This window comes from Parambassis ranga, chromosome 13 (assembly GCF_900634625.1).
Source record: "Parambassis ranga chromosome 13, fParRan2.1, whole genome shotgun sequence".
NCBI classification, from domain to species: domain Eukaryota; kingdom Metazoa; phylum Chordata; class Actinopteri; family Ambassidae; genus Parambassis; species Parambassis ranga.
Genome location: NC_041033.1, coordinates 5,334,669 through 5,355,717, shown reverse-complemented (window position 1 = coordinate 5,355,717; position 21,049 = coordinate 5,334,669). Strand labels below are relative to the sequence as shown.

The window sequence follows — 21,049 nt, the reverse complement described above, 5'->3', positions numbered from 1 at the left end:
TGTTTTTTGATCATATGTGGTATTTACGGTGTTAAAATGGAGTATTTAACGAAATATTTAAAAACAATGCATTTATAAATATTTATTTTCAATACTGTTCGAGTTAGGTTAATTTCCGCATTTATGGTGCTTTCAAGGCACTTGCGGGCGTTTTGCAGCGCTCACTGATTTCTAGAGAAGTTGAAATAAGAAAAGAAGAGGATATGAACCCATAAAATCGAATTATTTCTTTTCTTTGATTAAATTTTAAACACACGGAATCAAATGCATAAAAAGCAATGGGGTGCAAGAAGAAATGCAGGCTTGGTAGGAGCCCAAAATGATGGTGCTAATTATTCCCATCTCCTGAACGCAACTTCGACTAGAAGACAAACATGGCGACCTGCATCAGCATGGTTGCAAGAGCTGGAGGTTTTGCACTGAAAACCTTGAAGCCGGTATCCAGGCACTGTTCACGGCAGAGGACGTGCGTTTTCCGCCCGCAGCGTTTCCTGCACGAAGTCCGGAGTTGTTTGTACGAGCATGTCTGTCAAGGTTACAGCGACAAGCCCGAGCTAGACATGAGAGTAGTGTGTGAGGAGACCGACAAAGTCATCGCTAATGTGGAGAGCAGGAAAGGAGTGCTGCGAGGAGACGATGTTAGGGAAATTGTAAGCGTTTCGCTGATTATTTATTCCTTCTTTCCACAATACAACTGGATTTTTTGACTGTACTGAGTGTGTTTATGTACATTGTAGGTACGCGTGTGGCAGGAGCTCCAGGTATTAAGGACAGAAATCTCTGAGCTGGAGGAGGAGAAGACACGCATCAGTGAGACTGTCAAAGCGCTTGTGGTGAGTACAGCTTCACAGATCACTGTTGTTACAGATGCAAAGCACAGATTCTTTATTTTTTTGTGTGTGTGAGTACAAGTTGTCTAAAGCTATGACATGAAGCATTTCCCCTAACAGGCCAAGAAGGACAAGAAAGCTGTCGTTAATGTAAGTTTAACCCCTTGCATCTCATCTGATACATTTACTTGTTATTGACGCTTTCAGTCTTGAGTCCTTGTTGTTTATCCTGCAGCTCCCGGAGTATACCCAGGCTGTGCAGAGGGGTCGGGGGATCCGCAACAGACTGAATCAACTCTACCTCAGAGAGACCGAGTTGGATCGGGAACACTATGGCCGAGCGCTCCATCTGCCCAACACTACACACCCTGCTGTGGTGAGGATGTGCCCCACACTCACACTTCTTCTAAAGTATCTCTGAGATTCTCTGTGAAGCTGAAGTCTGTATGTTTTTGTTGCCTCACTCAGCCAATCGGAGATGAGAGCCAGGCGAGGGTGGTAGAGCTTGTCGGAAAGAAACCAGGTATGACTGTGAATAAATTGCGTTTACTCATATTTTTATGAAAATGTGTGTCTCTTTTTGCTTTAGAGTTTGACTTCAAGCCCAGAGGCCACGAGGAGTTGGGAGAGAACTTAGGTTTGATCAGGCAAAGGTGAGGAGAATTACCTGTTCCACTTTATATTCCACTTGCTGTATTATATAACCATCCATATTGACATGAAATGCATGCGTTAATATGTCCTATGCTGCAGGCATCTGGCTCATGTCGCTGGCCACCGGTCCTACTATCTGAGGGGAGCAGGAGCCAGACTTCAAACTGCACTCCAGAACCTTGCTCTGGACACACTACAGCGACGGGTGTGTATGTGAAAACATTCTAAATAATCTCTCTAAAATGGTGTTATTATAATACATGTAGAAGACAAACTTGAGTTTTATTTTTGCCTCCTGCAGGGTTTCATTCCTATGGTTGTGCCAGACCTGCTGAAGGGGGCAGTGTTTGTGAGTAGTAGTCATTAAAACACAACTTAACTTCAGGTTCCTCTCCTGGCATTGATTAAAGCAGTTTTATCATGCAAATGATCCTGGCATATTTTTGAATGGCTTACATGCCTTTGACTCATTTTATTATTTCCCACTTTAATCTCAATCTGGAGCATTGTACAAGCCAACATTTTTGACAGGAATCATCCAGGTCCTTCTCTAGGAGAAAAAAAACAAAATGATGCAATTTTCTGAAAATGAACATATATATGGTTTGACGGTATATATTCAAAGACTACATTTTGCTAATTAAGCCATATGGTGGTGAAAACAGCTTGGATTACTGCCACGACATTTTCACAAGGTCTTCACCAGAATGCTACTCCAGCTTTCACAAGTCACATAAAATAATAGTTGATAAAATTGTTTTTTTGTTCCATTCTATTAGAGCATGTCTGTAATGTAAAAAATGATCTGTTTAAAAATTAAGCATTACATGTGAAATTCTTCATCATTTCACTGGCTGCCATCATTGTTTCATCATCCTCCAGGAGGGCTGTGGGATGCAGCCCAATGCCCGCTCTCAGATCTACTCGCTGGACCCATCACGTTTCCCTAACCTCAACCTGGCTGGGACTGGGGAGGTCGGGGTGGCAGGTCAGACCAGTTTCCATTTCTTCACAGCATTACCAAAGTTCAATTAACAAGCAGTGATAATCTATGAACATATTTTAATAATGTATGAAGTCCATTAGGACACTGCAGTACCAACAGGCTTTAATCAACATGAAAGTAATGTCTTATCAGTAAAATAAGCTGACATTGATGGTTGTAATCCCTCTTAAGGTGTTGCTATGTGGCACGTGAGCCACTTTAGTGGATTAAAATTGAGCAGTAAAGAGGTTGTTGTAAAAAACTGAAGACTCTATTTGTGTGTTTTTTTCTCAGGCTATTTCATGGATCATGCTGTAAACTGGAAAGACCTGCCTGTGAGGTCAGAAGCACCCCCTGCTCCTCATTTACTGTAGATAGTGTTAAAACTGACACAGGCTGTCCTCTCTCACTGCAGGACCGTGTGCTGCAGCACCTGCTACAGAGCAGAGACAGACACAGGCAGAGAGACATGGGGGCTCTACAGAGTTCATCACTTCAATAAGGTTAAAGTAGCTGCAGTGCACAGCTTTAACCTGGAGGAATATATGAACCCATCTGTTTAATCTGAGTTACACCGCAAGTCACTTGCAGCCTGATCATCTGTGCGCATGTGTGTTTGTATTCAGGTGGAGATGTTTGGAGTGACGGCAAATGAGACTGGAGAGGAAAGCTCTCAGCTGCTACAGGAGTTTGTCTCTTTGCAAAAAGAGATGTTTTCTGCGCTGGAACTTCACTACAGGTCAGCACACATCTCACACACGTCACTGACACGGCTCTTGCTTTGATGATAGCCAAAGGTGAATAGTTACATAAAAAACCTTTTGGAATCCCATCTTGAATTTATGTGTAGAGTAAAAAATAGATTCAAATCTCTAATATTGCAGTCCTTCAGGTTTACATAACATCCGGTTATGGCTTGAATTGAGGTTGTATGGATTTTCCTTCAGAGTTCTGGACATGCCGACTCAGGAACTGGGTGCTCCTGCACACAGGAAGTATGACATTGAAGCCTGGATGCCTGGGAGGAACAGCTATGGAGAGGTCAGGCGCAATTTACGACTACCACTCAGTTACCTTATTATAATGATTTGTATTGGGACACACTAATATGCCTCTGCACCATCGATTTGTTCGTATGGAGATAATGGATTACGTAAATACTGTTGATCCTGAAAATGTTCTCTACTTCAGATTTCCAGTGGGTCCAACTGCACAGACTACCAGAGCAGACGCCTCAACATCCTGTATGAGAGAGAGGATGGCAGCCTGCAGTACGCCCACACAGTAAGACTGCAGATGAGCAGCACTGCCCGCTGCTTTACGTTACAACAGTACACCACCTCCACAATATTTTTCATTCTTTGTTTTAGGTGAACGCTACAGCCTGTGCAATACCCAGAACCATTATTGCTATCCTGGAGACACACCAGACCAAAGTAAGGCAACAAAGGACCACACTCATGTGGTATACTCATACACTGTGTAACTGGTGTTCTGACAGTGACGATCCAATAACTGCTGTATCACACAGAGGTTAGGACTACAGTAGATGCAAGGCTATAGAAGTGTCTGATGATCCTCTGCTGTGCTGCATGTCTTGCATGTCTGGTGTTGAAGTAGCTCCCCCTTGTGGTTGTTGTCATCAAACATACAGGTGTATATGTATCCTCATGCTGATTTATTTTCCCATCATGTTACAGTTAAACCTCTTTCTCAACACACTTTGTTGAACACACTTATGTAACTTCTCTGATATTGCTGACGATTGTTGCCGCTGTTTTCCTGTTTACTCCTTCATCCATTGTCATTGTCTTTCCAGGAGGGAAAGGTTCGTGTCCCCAGAGCCCTGCAGCCATACCTGGGTCTGGAGGTGATCGAGAAGCCAAAGTACACTCCGCTGAAATATATCGGACCCAACCAGCACAACCGGCCGTCCAGGCATGCACCAAACAACAGATGACACACATACAGCAGGTGGAAAATGTCTTCAATTTTCTTTAAATTAAACATTCTGTGTCAAGTAGGAATGTTCAGTGTTTCAGGGGATGGATCAGATCTCAACATAGCAATTTGCCACCACTGGAAATATATTGATTTAATATCAGGAAAGTAAACCTGATAACTGGGAATGATGAATGAAATAAATGAATAAATAAGTGTTCACGCTCTGTCTTATTTGTGTTTTGTTGTCCTGGTACAATGTTAGATTTAATACACACTGAATGACACTGTGACCTTGAAGGTGTATTTCAGATAGAACCCAAATATTTAATGGGTGACACACAGGAAGTTTGTTAGTGTGTGTGGTTCAACACCAGCGAACATATCAATAAATAACGTACAAAAGTAATTAACACATAGCTCGGGGAAGTGGTGGTGTTTACACAAATCCTCTAAATAAAGTGTTATCCTCCAGGTCTTCTGCATTAGGATTTACCTCCTGAGCCATTATCAGATTGGACGCTCACACATGCTGTCAGTGCATGAGGACCTGAGGCTGTGGCACAGGTCTGAGCTTTCATCCGGTCACAGTCACCTGACGCCGCACACACACGCACGCACGCACACGGCTCGCGGCTCAGCTCCACCTCGCTTGCTTGGCGGGTGTGTGTGTGTGTTTGTGTACAGAGGATCCGAGTCGTTATTCGAAGGTTATCTCGTGCAGGAGCTCCACTTCTCGGGTCCTATGGGAATTCTGATAGCCGCGTTTTGTCTCTGGGCTGCCGTCGGGGGTGAGTGTTCGTCACATTAATTAGACTGTGTATGTGTGGAGTGTTTTTACAGAATCCAGCCAGGGTTCATCTCTCAGCAGGCTGCGCCGGAGACAAGCCTCATCTTTTACTCACTGTTCCGCCTCAGCTGTTCTTTTTACATACCGACACAGAGCCCGCATTTACGGCAAAAAAAGACCAAACTAATGCTTTATAGACATGAAGGAGCAAAACGAAGGTATTTGCTAACCTAATGGCGAAAGCCTCCGGGTCTTAGACTAATAGGCTGAACAGGAGCGTCGTTATATAATTGTTTATGAGCCCACCGTCCTGTGTCTGTATTGCAGACAGACGCTGCTGGAGATTTATTTTTCTTACAAACAAAATAGTTCAGTGTGTAAAAGACTCATGTACACAGAAATAGTCCGTACGCGTTTTCAAATCTCCGCACAGGTCAGCGGGATCGCGCTCCGTGCGCGTGCTGCGCGCCTGGGGACGCGCGTCAGCCGCTGTGAAAAGGCTGATTAGCTAAAGTGTGTGCTTCCTGCTGCGTGTGAGAGTCACGGCGAAGTCTGCCTCCCACGGACACGGGAGTGTGCAAACGGGGCCGATATTAGGTAACCTACATAAAGCAGATCGTTTCTGTTGGTTGGTTTAATTTGTGTCGCATTATGTGAGGACAGTAACCCCACCCTGACACAACAAATCAAGCAGAGTAAACAACAAATAGTATCACTGCAGTTATGTCCATCAAATGGGGATGGTGGAGGGGGCGACACTGCGCATCCTCCAGCCACTATACATGTGTGTAATTTACCTTGGTTGACTCATGAACAGCAGGAACAGCCAATAAAATCAAAGCCAGATCACAATGTTATTTAAGGGGCCGGGGCGTCCCAGCTTAGAAACAGTGTGACACACACACACACACACACTCACATGGACATGCAGAGTCATTACAGTGTCACTTTACTGTAGGCAGCTGCACGTGTCTGTGAACGGGTTGATCACTGGCCAAAGTATCAATTAATCCTATTGATCCTGCTCTTCTCTTTAGACTACTGATCTGGCTGTGTGAGTTTGGTTGGAACACAGCCTGCTCTTATTGTGTTTTAGTCTTCATCTCATATAGATTTGATGGATGTAAACAGGTCAAACAGCTTTAAGTGAATCTTATACTGTCTGTTCATGGTATTTGTTTAAAAATATACATACTTATATGACACGTGTTTTTATCACGGAGTGAACACGGATGTGATCTGTGTACTGATGACTATAGGTCCTGGTTAGATTAGATATATACCCGTGAGAAACAGCACCGGTGGAGCTGCTTAGAGTGCCTTTAATGATGTATAATGTCAGACCTGGGATTGGATACTGATTTAGCTCTGGTGGGAAACTTACCTGTGAGCTAAAGCTTCTGGGAATGCCTCAATCCCAGAGAGAGAGAGAGCAAGAAAGTGTGTGGGGGTTAAGCTTCTTCGCTGCGTCGCTTTACCAAAGTAACTGTGCTTACCTTAATGAGGGAAAAACTCCTCCCACAGGACAAGCGGTAAACATATGTGTGGTGTTGTACTTGATGTTGTATACACGGCTGCAGAATTGTTAAATATGTTTCCTGTCTCTGCACCCCCCTCCTTGTTTTGTGTCACAGTGGGAAGCCGACCAGTAACCTCACCCCTTAATGATGCAAAGGTCAGAAACACTTCCACTGCCATTCAGGATTTTAAAATATTATTTTGCCACTAATTGTGTGTGTGTTTTTTTATTGTGCTCTCAGGTTGAATGCATTATTCAGCAGTCTCTGAGTGAAGATGGGTCACAGCGTGAGTGTGGCCCACAGTTGGCAGGTAATCACACAGTGTTTAGAACTGAGAGTGAACAATTATTATATAAAACAATCTTACAAGAAGAGTAAGTAACAATACAGCATGTCAAATTACAGGTACAACATAGCAGCTAATTGTAGCTAAAATGTTGATCAGTGGGAATTTTTCACTAGATGGATCTTTTATGGATCAAATCAGTAGAAAAAAGTTCTGCTCCTTGTGTATGTTTGTTTTTTATCTGCTGTTGCTTGAACTTCTTGTGTCTCATTATTGTTGCAGAGGACCTTGATGAAGTGCAGAGACATCAGGGTTTGCTCATGGAGCTGGAGAATCTGGCTGATGATGGTACATCACACTTGTTTTTAAACACATCACTGCTTGAAAACATGTCCACTCTCATTGATTTTTTTAAAACCAAAATATGCACGACACTAACTTCTGCAATCTGCCTCTTTCAGAGAGAGAAAGAGAACATGAGGATGAGAGGGAGAGATATGAGTACAATCTGGCAGATGACGAGAGCGACTTCGAGCAGAGGGATGAGGAGGATGACAGAGATGTGAGCAACCATGCAAAAAAGATGAAGGCAAAGAAAGAAGACAAGAAAGAGAGAGGTGATGACACCAAGGCGAAGATGATGGAGGAGCCACGGATTGAAGACAGAGGGACAGATGATGAAGAGGAGAGAGCCAAGGAGCTTGAGGAGCTGCTTGCTGAAGAGATTGCCAAGAAAGGATTAGGGGAGAAAAATGATGAAGAGCTCAAGGAACTGCTCAAGGAGCTGAAGAAGAAACGATATGAGGCTGTGAAGGAGAGAGAGATCCAGAAAGAAACAGAGCAGAAAGAGAATGTGGAGGACAAGACGACACAGCAGGACGACGAGAAGGACGCAGATATGGCACTTAGAGAGAACTTAGAGAAGGAGAGGATCGAAGAGAGGAGGAAGAATGAGGTGGAGCTGATGGTGGAGAAGGAGAAGGTGGAAAAGGAGCTGAAGGAGCTGCTTAAAGAGCAGGACAGCAAGAGCAGACCAGAGCAGGAGAGGGAGAGGAAGGAGAAGCAGGAGGAGCTGGACGAACTGGTCAGAAAGATGAAACGGGTGCAGGAGGAGGAGGAGGAGAAGCAGGAAACTCAGGGTGGGAAGAAAGAGGACAATGAGACTGAAAAGAGCGGCGAGAAGAAGAGCGAGAAGGAGGGAGAAGAAGAAAAGGAGCCTGGAGGGAATGTAGATAATGAGGTCGGTAAGAAGGAGGAGGAGGCAGTGGAGGTGAAGGAGCCGCAACAGAAGAGGGTGATGGAGAAAGCCAGCGATGAAGCCACGCGACAGTTTGAGAGGGAGAGGTACAAGGAGGAGGAAGAGGAAAATGGGGAGGGTGATGAAGATGATGATGATGAATATGTTAGAGAGGATGAGGAGGGGCAAGAGGAAGAAGACAATGATGATGGTGATGCAGAAGAAGATGAAGGAGAGGTGAGTGCCCACTTATATCATTAATATTAGACCCTCTCCTTTTTAGTTTAGTGATCCTCCAGTGACATGTGACGAGTGCTGCTAGCATTGTGTAGCAGGTTGGTCCTCTCTCTCCTGCTGTGACTTAATGCTCCTGTGTTATCTGGCCCTTTTCTCTGCCTACAGGAGCTGCTGGAGATTGAAGCAGAGTTGCGTAAAGTCGCCGCAGAGCTGAGGGAGCTTCGCAGAGGATAAGGCATACACACACACACATACTGCAGACTGACAATACCCTTTGTTGCGTTCACAGTCACATGTTCAGCTCGCACATTTTTTTCTATTTTAACAGCCTTCAAATTCCTTCAGCACTGAAATGTCTGTAGATGTGAACCTGTAAAATGGACTTCAGTAGAAACTGTACATACTGTTTCATTTCCGCTTTTAGATCGCCTGGAAAAGGCTGTCAGTATTTTTCCTTGTTTCAGTGCAGTTATGCATTGAAGGAAAAAGAGACACAGCTTTCTAATGAATCTGGAGGCTTGTGTCCTGCACTGGTGTTCCTGTCTGAGTTGCTGTTTGTAGACAGGTAGACGGGGGATTTCACTGAAGAATGGATGAAAAGCATTCAGCACTTTTATTCATATGTTTATTTTGACTGCCATCCACAAGGAGCGCGTTCGTTATTGATGGCGTGTTATTGGTGGGAAACACAGATTTCCTCCCTACTATAAGTAATATGTGTATTTTAATAGATATTTTGTGCAATAATTGATACGTGTCAGCTGTTCCTGCTGTTCTGACTGTTATGTAGTACTGATGTTTCTACACATTCTTTCCTCAGCATTTCTTTGATTATAGAGTAGAAACGAGGAACGTGTTTCATTTGGCTCACGCACTGTTAAAACCAGACTGTTTGTGACGAACCAGGGTGACACGAGCAAAAACACACAGAGACAGGTTGTAGTTGTGCGCACCTACACGTATGTCAAGTGTTAGTCTCCTGCACTGTTGGCAGGGTGATGGCAGGATGCGATGTACTTAGAGCTTACAAGGTCTAAAAGTGTCACTCCAGGTTCTCAGCCAGCTTTGCACTCTTATCTTAACAAGCCAAGGAGGAGGGGAAGGAAGGAGGAGGGGAGACACTATAAAGCCATTTGTTGTCTTTTGGTACCAGACAATAACATTGATAAAAGTTTAGTAGTGTCACATCACAGAGTTTTCATGGCTCTCATGTCATTTGTGTAAATAACTGAGATGTGGTCTGTAAGCCAAGGTCATAGAAAATATGAAGCAACAGCGCCCCCAAGAGGACACTGGGTAGACATGCACATTGTGCAGGATAAACAGGGTAATCACTGGAGGCCCATTGCAATAACACAATATAGACTACAGCACATGTGAATGCAATAATTAGCCAAATAATGAATAATTTCATGTATTTTATTATGTAATCAAAGTGCATCATATAGTACTCATATTACAAATATAATCTCTCTTTTTCTACACAGCCAAGATTTACATGTATTTAAACACTGGCAAATTAGCTGGTGTAAACATGTAACACACATTACGAGTCAACACTGAGGAGGTCTTTTTCTGTCTATTCCAAAGAGGAAATGTTTGTTCATCTGAGAATAAATAAAAAATAAAACTGAATGTACTGTAGTTTTCTTTTTCTATAGAAGTGCAAAATGTTTCCAGAATATGTATCTTTACAAACCAGCAAGAAAGCCGTGAAGAATGTCTGAGGGGGAGGGATGACATACTGGGCTTAGAGAACATTTCAGACAACAGGAAGAAAAACATCATTTGTATTACTGGCCAATCAGAGTGCTGTATTTTGTGCCTGCTGTATCTTCTTCTATGCTACCTGTCAATCAATAAACGGAAAGTGTATCGAACTGCTTTGTGTTTTTCTTGTTTAAACAGAGCAGAAGCAATTTAGCAGCACAGTCTGATATTAGTGTGTGGTTTACAGGGGACAAATTACAAATAAATAACTTATTATAAACGAAGCCTTAAAGTAGCCAAGCTTGGTCCATCAAAATAGTAAAAACTGTTCTGGTGACTTTTATTTGTCCTCCAAACAATCAGTTTCTTCTGTTTACTAAGGCGAGTCAGCACCCTGATGTCCTGCAGAGACATGTTTGTCCAACACTGACTTGATGTGACTGAGCAGAGAGGAGAAAAACTGGGGGACACCCTCGTAGCCTGATGGAAAAATGTATGAGAACATCAGTGTGTCTTTCTGTGTGTATCTGCACATCACTGTGTGCACCTGAAGTACCTGGGAAGATGTTGATGTCGATGACAGTGAGCGTGTGCGTGTGGATGTTGATGATGACGTCCACGCCAAACAGGGCCATGCCCAGCTGAACTCGAAGCTCCCGAACCAAGGCGGACATGGCCTCGGAGCTGGGAGGAGGCAGGCACGGCATCTGCTCATCCAACTTAGGAAAACAATGGAATGCCAGCATTTTATAGTGGATGACAGCCTTCTGATGTACCAAATATCAAAAATGTGCACGACTACAGCCTATGGCCCTGAACCATTTTCACTCAGATGTTACTCACAGCTGTGAGATCAGAGCTGGATTCTGGCTTTGACACCTGGTGGCTGTTAAAGAAGATGGTCTTTCTGTCTGGAGGCAAAGGAATTGACAACACTATACATCTGTGATATTGTGGGCTTGATTTTCTCCCATAGCTGTCTCAGAGATGGTCCCAACCCCCTGTGTGGATAGCCTTAAAGTTTTCAAGGTACTCCACCAGCATAATTCATGCTGGCTTGCAATTTTCAATTACCAATCAATATATGACTTTAGACTCATTTTCTTCTATCTTAGGCCACCGATGGAACAATGCAAAGTCATAGCAGGACAGCACAATGGAGGAAATGTAAAAAAGATTAGTGATAAACTGACAAAGCAATAAAGTTAAAAGGGGAAACAACAGTGCAAGAAATGGACAAAGAGAAGAAACCAGGGGAAAGTAGGAATGATGTGTTGGGGGGGTGCAGACTGACCACATGGACCTGAGGGGAAGTTCTTAAGTGAAGGCCTTTCAACGCAGTAATGTTTGTCTCCCACCACAAACACCTTGTGCAAAACAGCTCCATGGTTCACAAAGCTCTGCAGCACACATGGAGGATGGATATCAGCCAGACCGCCTGCACTGAAGATCAGAGACATCTGCAGAACATGGAGAGTGAGCAACAGTGATTGAGAGGAGGGATGTTTTCACACACAATATAAGGAAACTACTCACCTCGTGGGACAGTGAGCCATGTGCCACTCTGGTTTTACAAACTAGAGTCAACAGAGAGAAAAGGAGGAGTGTGTGGGTCCTGTCATACTTCAAGTAAAAATGAAACATAAGTTAAATCAGGAAGTGGACTGACTGAGGGGGAAGCTTAGCTCCTGTGCTATCACAGCCTGCTGAATGGACGACAGGTCACCGGCACTGTGGATCTCTAAGTACGGAGGACTGCAGATACGCCAGTCTGTCAAAGCAGAACAGAATAGACGTTAATGCCCATAATCAAGCTGTAGACTCTTTATTTACACTAGGGGTCACCTCGGAGTGAGTTGTGCAGCTTGCTCATTATCCGATAGGAGGCAAAGCGGTCTAGCAGTTGAGTCATGGCAGGCAGGGGGTCCAGCAGGATGGTACTGGGGTGAGCTGACACATAGCCCTGCATTGTGATAAGACACAGTGAGAAGAGGAATTCCTAAATGTTCATGTTCTACATGGAACAAAAGGAATTAAGAAAAGTCCTATATAGCATTACCTGGAAGTTGGCTAGGAGCTGCTGTGATTGGCTGTCATGCTCAGCCTCCACAATGACATCAGAGAGCTTGTGAACGATGACATCAAAGGGTCCTTGAGGTACAAGCGGCTGGGAGAGGTCAATCTGCCACAGAAGATGGCACCCAGTCACATTTCACTCAGAATTACTGCATAAAAGTACAGGTGCACTTACTACAGCTGATGATTACATCCTTTTATTTATGCATTTTTCAACATGTTCAAGCTCCTGTGAACATGTAATAATAAGAATCCACTGAAGAAGCTAACTGCAATGTCCCTGCACAGATATTCAGTTAAATGTCTGAGCAGCAGCAGCCATTGTTTAGCTACAAGCCTGTTGCAGTAGGTGGCTGCAGGTGGCTGTGACACTGATTACTAAAGTTGTGGACATCTGTCCATGTCACACGTGTCTCTGCAGTCGCTCACATACAAGCATCAACAAACAAAAACAAAAATGCTTCTAGCTGAAAACCTAGAATAAAGAGAACAATAGAAACTAAAACTATACAAACCTTCAGTCACTTCTCTACACTACACTAAATAAATAATAATAACACGTTGTGTGAGAGTGGAAAACACTTACCTCCACCACTTCCACTCCATGGCCCCTACAGGGCACATAATGAAACTATTTTAGACATCTAAAATAGTTATAGGCCCCACTATAATAACCAAAATAACTACTCAAATAGAAAGTTTAAGTCAACTTACGCACAGAACTGTATAAAGGCGTCCAGGTTCATCCTCCTGCGCTTCTTGTCGCTGAGACAGAAGCCCACCCTGCGGTCTGACATGAGTCTGAGTGTGTGTCTGTGTGTGTGTGTGTGTGTTTGTGTATGTGTGTGTGTCTGGGGGGCACCTGCAGCCAAATGACCGCAGACACGCACAGAGAGAGAGAGCGAGAGGGAGAGAGAGGGAGAGAGGGGGGAGACCAGTGTCACTCTGATCCATCCAACCCACCCACTAACACTCCCTCTGTCCGCCTGTCCTCCCCCGGACAGCAGCCCTAACCACGCTGTCGGTCCCCCGGTGTAAACAGAGCGGCCCAGCCTGACTGGTCGCTTCAACTTCCTTGTTGCTGCCTCCGACAATGACTGAGCGGAGCAGCAACTGAAAGAGAAAGTAAAAAGCTGTCAGGGAAGTTTCAGCATTAGCTTGCTAACAGTTCAGCAGCAGCACAGGCATGTTGTCTCACATCTACTGACTCCTAAAAACTAAAACACCATCGATTACTCGGCCACATTTAGAGATACATCACAACCACTCGCGCGAAGTTCACCTGAGGTCACGAGGAGGAAAATGTCGCGCGGGTCCAACGCAGGTTTCGACCGACACATCACCATATTTTCACCGGAGGGCCGCCTCTACCAAGTCGGTAAGAAGGACATTTTACAGAAGTCCCGGAGCATGCTAACTGCATTGTACCACTGCTAATGCTAAAAGAAGTACCAAAAACACAATGGAGCTAATGTTAGCTTGACTAGCATCAAAGTATATTAATTAACCATTGTTCACGCTGCTCTTTAATGTAAAAGTAAGAATTTATTGTTTCAACGTAAAGTTGTCTAGATTTCAGTGTCACAGCCATAATTCATATTTCTCTATAAGTAGATCTGTGGATACGAGTTCTTCTCGTAAACCTGTCAAATAGTAAAGATGGAAATAAAGTGTGTGTGTGTCCCATTCTGCAGAGTATGCCTTCAAAGCCATCTCTCAAAGTGGGTTGACGTCTGTGGGGGTCCGGGGGGCAGACAGTGTTGTGGTGGTCACACAAAAGAAAGTACCGGTAAGGTGACACACACACACACACACACACACAGATGATGATTATGTGAACTGAAGCCAAACGTTGAAGCCACACAAGTCGCGCAAAGTCAGCAACAAGCTGGAACACAATACGAACAGCCTCCGTCTCCTGTGTGCAGGACAAGCTTCTGGACTCGTCCACTGTGACCAACATGTTCAAACTAACTCCTCGCATTGGCTGTGTGATGACCGGGCACAATGGTATGTATTTATCACACAGTATTACTGTCAGCATGGCTGAGAAGCATTGACAAAATAATCCTGAATAAATGTGAAGGAAGCCCTGTGATCCACTGAATAAGGCAGAGAAAGACGTCAGTTTAATGGTTACGACTCTTTTGTTTCATGCAGCGGATAGTCGTTCCCAGGTTCACCGTGCCCGTGTGGAAGCTGGAGAATGGAAATATAAGTTTGGTTATGACATCAATGCAGACGTGTTGTGCCGTAGATTGGCTGACATCTCCCAGGTCTACACACAGAACGCTGAGATGAGACCTCTAGGCTGTTGTGAGTGTGCCCTTGTCTCTTTTGTAATTGCCGGTTACTTTGTCTTTCTGTCTTTCTTTCTCTTCTTAATATATTTCTCAAAACAGTGTATTTTCAGTGCATAATGAAAGCATTTCTCTCTTGTCCACGTTCTCCAGGTATGATCATGGTGGCTGTTGATCCCCAGATGGGTCCTGTCCTGTATAAATGTGACCCTGCAGGCTACTATTGCGGTTTCAGAGCTACTGCAGTTGGGGCCAAACAGACGGAGGCCAATAGCTACCTGGAGAAGAAACTGAAGAAGAAGCCAGAGCTGACCCAGGACAGGGCAGTGCAGGTAATGTGGAGTGTTTCCTTGAACAGAACCCTGAAGCTGTATATCTATATCTATATACAACCACCATTGTATTGGAATAAACAGAGAAGCCCCAGAAATATTGTGTCTCAGTGTGACGGTGTAAGAACAATGCTGCATGTCCTTCTCCTATCTCTTATGTTGTACACTGTCTATGACCTTTTTTCCACACTGCTCGGTTCTCTTCTCCGGGTTACATTCTTGCTGTTAGAGGCTGGGAAAACTGCCCCCTTGCTGTGTAGCTGATGCTGTGAGGGTCCTTTCAGGATTAGATAATAATAATAAGTATATAATATTCTCTTTTGTCCGTGTCGGGTGTGTTGAGATGTCAGATTGTGACATTGGGTAACCTGACATTGGGTAATGGTAAAAACAGTCCGTTTGTGATATATATATATATGTTGCAGTCTCTGCAGGATGTTGTTGAACTCTGGCCTTTTACAATACAGTTTGTTGAGCCCAATCTTTAGGGCTAGTTCCCTTGCTGTCCTCTTCTAACAGTGCTTCAGTAAAGCCTGCTTACAATGATGCCTTGCTGAGCTTCAGTTTATTAATACCGTTGTTCTGACAGAAGCATTTACTATATATGTATATACTGTTGTAGATGGCTATATCCTGTCTGTCCTCTGTGCTGGCCCTGGACTTCAAGGCCAGTGAGCTGGAGGTTGGCGTAGTCACCAAAGAGCAACCTAAGTTCAGGTAACCTTTCTGTTAAATGGTGAAGAATGTTGATATTTTGATATAACATTGATAAAGACTGATGTTCTGCTTTGGATTACATACTGTCTTTTTCTGCAGAACGCTGTCAGAGGCAGAGATTGAAGCTCACCTGGTTGCCATAGCAGAGCGGGAGTAGAGGTGTCCTGACAAATGTCGGTCCATGATTCATCATATTTCAGTTTCTGCCTGTTTGCTATGGCCCAGTTTTAACAACACTGTCTGCCTCCAGCAGTCTGACAGCAGATGTTGGGGTGATCATGCACACCTGATGAAGATGGATCGATATAGGGATCATAATGATTTGACAGACAACTCCAGTGAGCCTCAGTATATATTAGTCATGATCTTGTGCATTAAACCATCATTAGTAGACTCAAATGATGGCTTCAACAACACATTCCCCCTCTACACTTTGCAACAAAACTCCATTTGTGACATGCAAATGTTGTTGGATGCTGGTTTTGTACAAATGATCATTATTTTTATTAATGCTGTTGTTTTTACACCACTCTTCTCAAAATGCACTAAAACTCGATTGATTTTACTGTTAACCCTTCCCTTATCACAACAGTTGTCACAATAAAACTGAATAGAACGAAACAATCGCATGTAATTCTTTAAATTCAATATATGATCTTTAATTTCTAAATTTTGCAGCAGAAGCTAATAATCTAATGAAATACAATTCCGCTTGCTGACCAGCAGGTGGCAGCAGTGAGGTGAGGAGTCAGGATTCAGTGTTATTCATGGGGATGAATAAAGAATATTAAGTAGATGACACATACAAGTTCAGCAGTTGTAGAAGCAGTAATAGTTCTTGTCTTTGAACATTTGTAAACAAGTATCGAACTATTTATTATGCTGTCAGTCATCCCTTCCTTCCACTGGCTGTACCTCATGTGATCACTAGATGGCAATGCTGTGCCTCCTTCTAAGTCAGTCTGAGTATTTCATGAAAGAATTCTATATGTTTGTCTTTACTTCTCTATTTAGGAATCCTATTTTGATTCTTGTAAACAATTACCCCTCCGAGTCCTCACAGGCTGTGCGTGTGTCTGTTTTCGTCAGCTATCTTGTTATGTGTGGCTGCGTGTGTGTGTGTCCGTCAGTCTTGAGCCTCCACCTCAGTGACCCATCAATCTAAAGATACGGATTAGTGTCCTATTTAATTACCAAATGTCACCTGCCAGTCTGGAAGTATAAACATTCCTACGTGCGGGCGCACACACATATACACAATTGAACATGAACACATACACTGACAGTAAATCAAGGAGAGAACACTTGTACTTTATTGAAATGAGATTTACATGGTTGACATATAAGAACAGTGTCTGTTACAGGTAAACAGTACTGTGCTTTGTTATATTTTTCTTTTTTGCTACTTTAAATTTGAATCCACATGATTTCAGGAGAGCTTTCAGGCAGTCATCCGACAGTCACAGTTCTTTACAGTCTGATCTTTAAAGAGTGTTTGCAGACACAGTTGGGATTTATACTGATAGGCTTGTATCACTGACCTTCAGTGAAAGCAGCAGCCATGCTAGTCTTGTTAAAGCTACTACTGCAATACGCTCCTGAGTCACATTGATAGCCCTCTTAATACGTTTTAGCGTCTCATTTGATACTTTTAACGTTTTAAGCAGGAGCGTTTTGTATCTGCTAAAGAAAGGCTGTGTATTCAGGCCTAGATCCTGACCTGCTTTAACCTCATGCCAACAGACAATCTTAGGAACAATGCACTGATATGTCTATATTATTTGGTTTCACAGAGGAATAGAGAAGGTTGATATTTTGGTGTACTCCTCACATGGCACAGGAACCTGTAAGAACACAAAGGAGAAGACCCTGTTAGTTCCTGTTAGGACCTCATGCAGTGGCACCCTGGGACATCAGGGACATCGCAGTAGCAATCATCAGTGGCCAGAGGGGACGAACAACTGGTGTAGTGTAAGCATTTAGAGAAAAAAGCAGGCGTCACTAATCAAGTCTCTTCACCTGTTACAAAGTAATTATGAGAAACCAGGATTTCCATGTACCTTACTATTCACAGTAGTCACAATTACAATTTGTAGGATGCTTGTCTGGATTCACAGAGTTAATTGCTATTAAAATATCTTTGATTAAATCTTTTCCAAAGAGAGAAAATGTATCAACCCGTATACTGTTCTACTTTGAGTATTTTATCATGTTACATGGATTGTATAATTCTAATTCATAGCAGCAAGAGTGCCAATATGTTTCACTGCATACTGCAATGAATAGAGCCCCTATAGACTTTATATCATACACACACACACACACACAAGGATTTAACAGCTCCAAACCAAGTAGCCCACCTATAATGAAATATGTTGGCATTTAAAAAGAAAAAAAAAACTATTGATGAAACAGTATTAACACGCACATAAATATGTCACACATGGAGTTTCAAAATAAAAGCCTCAAAGTCATTACAGACTTTGCCAAGAGTTTAATTATGAGCTAACAAATGCTAAGTGGAGCCTACTAGCAATAGCAGGAACTGATTGTGTCACATACACACAGAGAACATGGGCAGTAGCATTGGCACACATGAAATTCCTTACAATATATTTCCTTCTTTATTTTAGTCTTTCCATTCCCCTGCCCACTTTTCCCTACATACTCTGACAATTCAGATACATCCTGAGTATTTCCTCTTCCTTTGCATCACCATCCTACCTTCACTTCCATCTCACACTACCTCTCCCCAAATCCCAACCCTGTACCACCCGAGTCACACTAACGTCCCTCACACATTCTGCCCTCCTTCAATGCAGCTCACCTCCACCTCATACAACTCTACACCACATTCTCCCTCATCTCCCCCCTTCATATGAAACATTGACCCTGTGCCTGGTGTCTCCTAGTACTAGGACTGCCTGCCAAGCTGAATGGGTCCTGAGCATTGGGAAGCCAAACTGTGTGTGTGTGTTGGGTCACAGCATGGGGATTAGGTGTGTGTGAGTGATTGAGTGTGACAGCGGCCCTAGCATTAGGTGCCCTGTGGCAGATTTCGTGGGCCTGTTTTAGACACACTAAGCTGGATTTACCAGCAGCAGTGTGTCAGCAGTGATGCAGCCAGCCTGGACCTCCTACGGAACACACTCAGACACACACATGCTCCCAGACACACACATACATGCACAAAGAATCTATCCACCTGTAACCAGTCTGACTGTCCATCACCATTTCCAATCCATTGCTTAATAGACACAAACCTCCAGACAAAACCTTGTCCATTCACATCTTTAATGTCCATTAGTTTACTTTATCACTATGTTGAATATGCTGAGGCACAGTGGACTCTGTGAAGCATGCAGGCACTGTAGCCTACACATTGACCCCAAAACAAACACAGGGCTCAGTCACACCAGCATGTAACAGAGGGTTTGTATAGAATTCAACTCAGACTGCTATTCATAAAGATGTGTTTAATCACCTGTAACTATTAAAAGTTGGCTGCTATGTTGCACAGCATTGTAGAAAATTAAACAAACTAAATGCTCACACACACACACACCCACACACACTGGGGATTTATGTTTTCATATTAAGTTATTGGCCCTCCTGCAGCATTGAAAGGACAGCTGTTTTTTGTTGATTGACTATTGTTTTTTCTGCAGTGTGTTTTCTACTATTAAAAATACTGATGTAATTTTTGCTGTTGAGTTGCATGCTGGGTAAATTGTTGAGCGTGTGTGGTCACTCTGTGTGAGGGCATATGAGGCCGCTGAGGCCCGACATGTCTGCACACACACACACAGGTACTGATGCTTATTTGTGTTGTTTTTTGTTGTTGTTGTTTATCTAGGACCTGTGCGCTGCAAATTTCTGATACACCTTTGTGTCATTGTGTGTATGTGTGTGCACTGGTGTGTGTGCTTTCTCCTAGATCTCTGTTACAGCCTGTCCATTGTGAATGAGAATGTTGGGCAAGATCCTGACCCACCGGCGGGTACTAATCACACACATTCCTCAGGATTAAACAGCCAATTAACAATAAGAGAGCCATTGTGGCCTTGTCTCCTTGTGCGTCACAGTTAAAAGGTTTTGTGTGTGTGTGTGTTGCAGTGCGTGCATGTCTTTTTGTGTATGAATTCTATAAGTGAGATTAAACTGTGATTGTGTAAGTCTAATGCAGAGAGATGTGCACTGTGGGCAACACGGGGCAGCAAGTCACAAGATGTGAGTGTGTGAGAGTGTATAACTTTAAGTGCTCTTAAAGATGCAGTTACACCTGAGACCATTAGTATTTACAACGCACATAAATACATTTTCATAGTCATGCAAATAATGCAGTTATAATGCAGCATCACATCTGTGTGTGATGCTGCAAGTGCAGAGTGTGTACTGACAATACTCTATTGTGTGTTTGGATGAATGTGTATCTCTCAAACAGTGTGTGTGGGTGTATGCATCAGTGTGGCACGTGTCGGAGTGTGGCTGAGGATTAGTGAGGCTCAGGGCCTGTTGCTCCACTTCCATGATTACTACTGCTGTCTACTGCCATATGGGGTGGTGGGGTCGCGTGTGGGGGGTGGGGGTGCAAGCTACTGTACCACGCTGCACACACAAATTCAACCCACCCATATCCACCCGCAATAATGCCCCCTTTCCCGCACACACCACCACACCAGCGCACACATGCTCCACAAACACATGCCCAGAGGCCTTCTTTGCTATGAATGTATATATACAGAATTATACTAAAGTTAAAACTATTACATTTTTGAGTGAAGACTAAACTTTGAGCATCATTAAGGTCAGGTAATTTGTGGTTTTAAATTGCAAACAGCAGTCTCCAGTGTTTGTCCTGCACCTTGCCACCTGGCTGCCTGAAAACCAAAATTTTTTAGTAATGCATCCAATGTCTGCACAATCGACTCATTTATTTATTTATCATTTTTTTCAATTAAGATATTATTTAAATATTTTTCAAGCACATATATACTTATATTTATTTCTATTTATACTTATTTCTATAGTATTTTATATATTTGTAAATAAAGCAGAGATTTTTATTTTTATTAATTATTTTAGAAAATGTGACAGGTTGGCTAATTAATAATGAATTAGCATCATCTAGCAATCTAGCAACACTCATGGAACTACTTTTTTGATAACAGCAGATACATGGTGGCAGCTCTTTCACTGAGTATTACAGTAATATCTTAATCTTTTTAAGTATTAAAATAAAGTTTCGTAACAATCTGGATGTACAAATGCAAACGTAACTTTTCAGCTAAGTGTATGAGAATGAGGCCATGAACAGGTGTTAACATGCTTAAGACCCCAGACACTAGTCAGGCAGGGGGTTAAATGATGTCAGTTAACACACACACATACACACAAATAAAGACACACAGTATAGACCCCACCTGCTGCTGTC

General features: G+C 43.1%; 4 protein-coding genes across 6 annotated transcripts; 3 read left to right on the top strand and 1 right to left on the bottom strand.

Annotated features, from left to right (window-relative positions):
* The first annotated feature begins 364 nt into the window (after nucleotides 1-364).
* On the top strand, nucleotides 365-4,593 carry sars2 (seryl-tRNA synthetase 2, mitochondrial). The gene is made up of 16 exons (XM_028419725.1): nucleotides 365-650; nucleotides 738-833; nucleotides 951-980; nucleotides 1,066-1,206; nucleotides 1,299-1,353; nucleotides 1,420-1,483; nucleotides 1,584-1,689; nucleotides 1,786-1,833; nucleotides 2,367-2,472; nucleotides 2,764-2,809; nucleotides 2,885-2,972; nucleotides 3,096-3,208; nucleotides 3,417-3,510; nucleotides 3,661-3,753; nucleotides 3,840-3,905; nucleotides 4,289-4,593. Exons 1-16 carry the CDS (start codon nucleotides 375-377, stop codon nucleotides 4,427-4,429), a joined length of 1,563 nt encoding a protein of 520 aa, XP_028275526.1. The 5' UTR covers nucleotides 365-374; the 3' UTR covers nucleotides 4,430-4,593.
* Nucleotides 4,594-5,065: 472 nt separating this feature from the next.
* LOC114445044 (vicilin-like seed storage protein At2g18540) lies at nucleotides 5,066-8,372 on the top strand (the record flags this gene model as incomplete). Its single annotated transcript, XM_028419988.1, has 5 exons — nucleotides 5,066-5,201; nucleotides 6,835-6,875; nucleotides 6,961-7,030; nucleotides 7,289-7,354; nucleotides 7,468-8,372. Coding segments are annotated over exons 1-5 (1,128 nt in total), but the record flags the coding sequence as incomplete, so codon positions are not given.
* A 1,974-nt stretch (nucleotides 8,373-10,346) lies between these two features.
* LOC114444785 (inositol-tetrakisphosphate 1-kinase-like) lies at nucleotides 10,347-13,193 on the bottom strand. The gene is made up of 10 exons (XM_028419605.1): nucleotides 12,981-13,193; nucleotides 12,853-12,877; nucleotides 12,250-12,372; nucleotides 12,036-12,153; nucleotides 11,860-11,961; nucleotides 11,727-11,767; nucleotides 11,485-11,650; nucleotides 11,034-11,101; nucleotides 10,747-10,909; nucleotides 10,347-10,670 (listed from the first exon to the last, which is right to left on the bottom strand). Exons 1-10 carry the CDS (start codon nucleotides 13,061-13,063, stop codon nucleotides 10,567-10,569), a joined length of 993 nt encoding a protein of 330 aa, XP_028275406.1. The 5' UTR covers nucleotides 13,064-13,193; the 3' UTR covers nucleotides 10,347-10,566.
* A 188-nt stretch (nucleotides 13,194-13,381) lies between these two features.
* On the top strand, nucleotides 13,382-16,231 carry psma6l (proteasome 20S subunit alpha 6, like). Of its 3 annotated transcripts, none has more exons than XM_028419608.1 (8): nucleotides 13,382-13,644; nucleotides 13,961-14,055; nucleotides 14,195-14,276; nucleotides 14,427-14,582; nucleotides 14,720-14,898; nucleotides 15,521-15,615; nucleotides 15,715-15,788; nucleotides 15,869-16,231. In XM_028419608.1, the coding sequence occupies exons 1-7, from the start codon at nucleotides 13,569-13,571 to the stop codon at nucleotides 15,770-15,772; spliced, it is 741 nt and encodes a 246-aa protein (XP_028275409.1). In that variant the 5' UTR covers nucleotides 13,382-13,568; the 3' UTR covers nucleotides 15,773-15,788; nucleotides 15,869-16,231. The 3 variants fall into 3 exon arrangements, with proteins under 3 accessions (XP_028275409.1, XP_028275408.1, XP_028275407.1); XM_028419607.1 differs by having other exon boundaries at nucleotides 15,866-16,231; XM_028419606.1 differs by having other exon boundaries at nucleotides 13,383-13,644; nucleotides 15,715-16,231.
* The last annotated feature ends 4,818 nt before the right edge of the window (nucleotides 16,232-21,049 follow it).

Bases quoted from the DNA above. Each gene is read 5' to 3' on its own strand.
- psma6l (XM_028419608.1), top strand. From the start codon at position 13,569: ATGTCGCGCGGGTCCAACGCAGGTTTCGACCGACACATCACCATATTT. The intron at 13,645-13,960 runs GTAAGAAGGACA...CCCATTCTGCAG, and splicing joins GGGCCGCCTCTACCAAGTCG to AGTATGCCTTCAAAGCCATC. The intron at 14,056-14,194 runs GTAAGGTGACAC...TCCTGTGTGCAG, and splicing joins TCACACAAAAGAAAGTACCG to GACAAGCTTCTGGACTCGTC.
- sars2 (XM_028419725.1), top strand. From the start codon at position 375: ATGGCGACCTGCATCAGCATGGTTGCAAGAGCTGGAGGTTTTGCACTG. The intron at 651-737 runs GTAAGCGTTTCG...TGTACATTGTAG, and splicing joins GAGACGATGTTAGGGAAATT to GTACGCGTGTGGCAGGAGCT. The intron at 1,690-1,785 runs GTGTGTATGTGA...TGCCTCCTGCAG, and splicing joins TGGACACACTACAGCGACGG to GGTTTCATTCCTATGGTTGT.
- LOC114444785 (XM_028419605.1), bottom strand. From the start codon at position 13,063: ATGTCAGACCGCAGGGTGGGCTTCTGTCTCAGCGACAAGAAGCGCAGG. The intron at 11,102-11,484 runs GTCAGTCTGCAC...CTTTGCCTCCAG, and splicing joins CTTCCCCTCAGGTCCATGTG to ACAGAAAGACCATCTTCTTT. The intron at 10,910-11,033 runs GTGAGTAACATC...TGTTTTCCTAAG, and splicing joins CCAGCTCTGATCTCACAGCT to TTGGATGAGCAGATGCCGTG.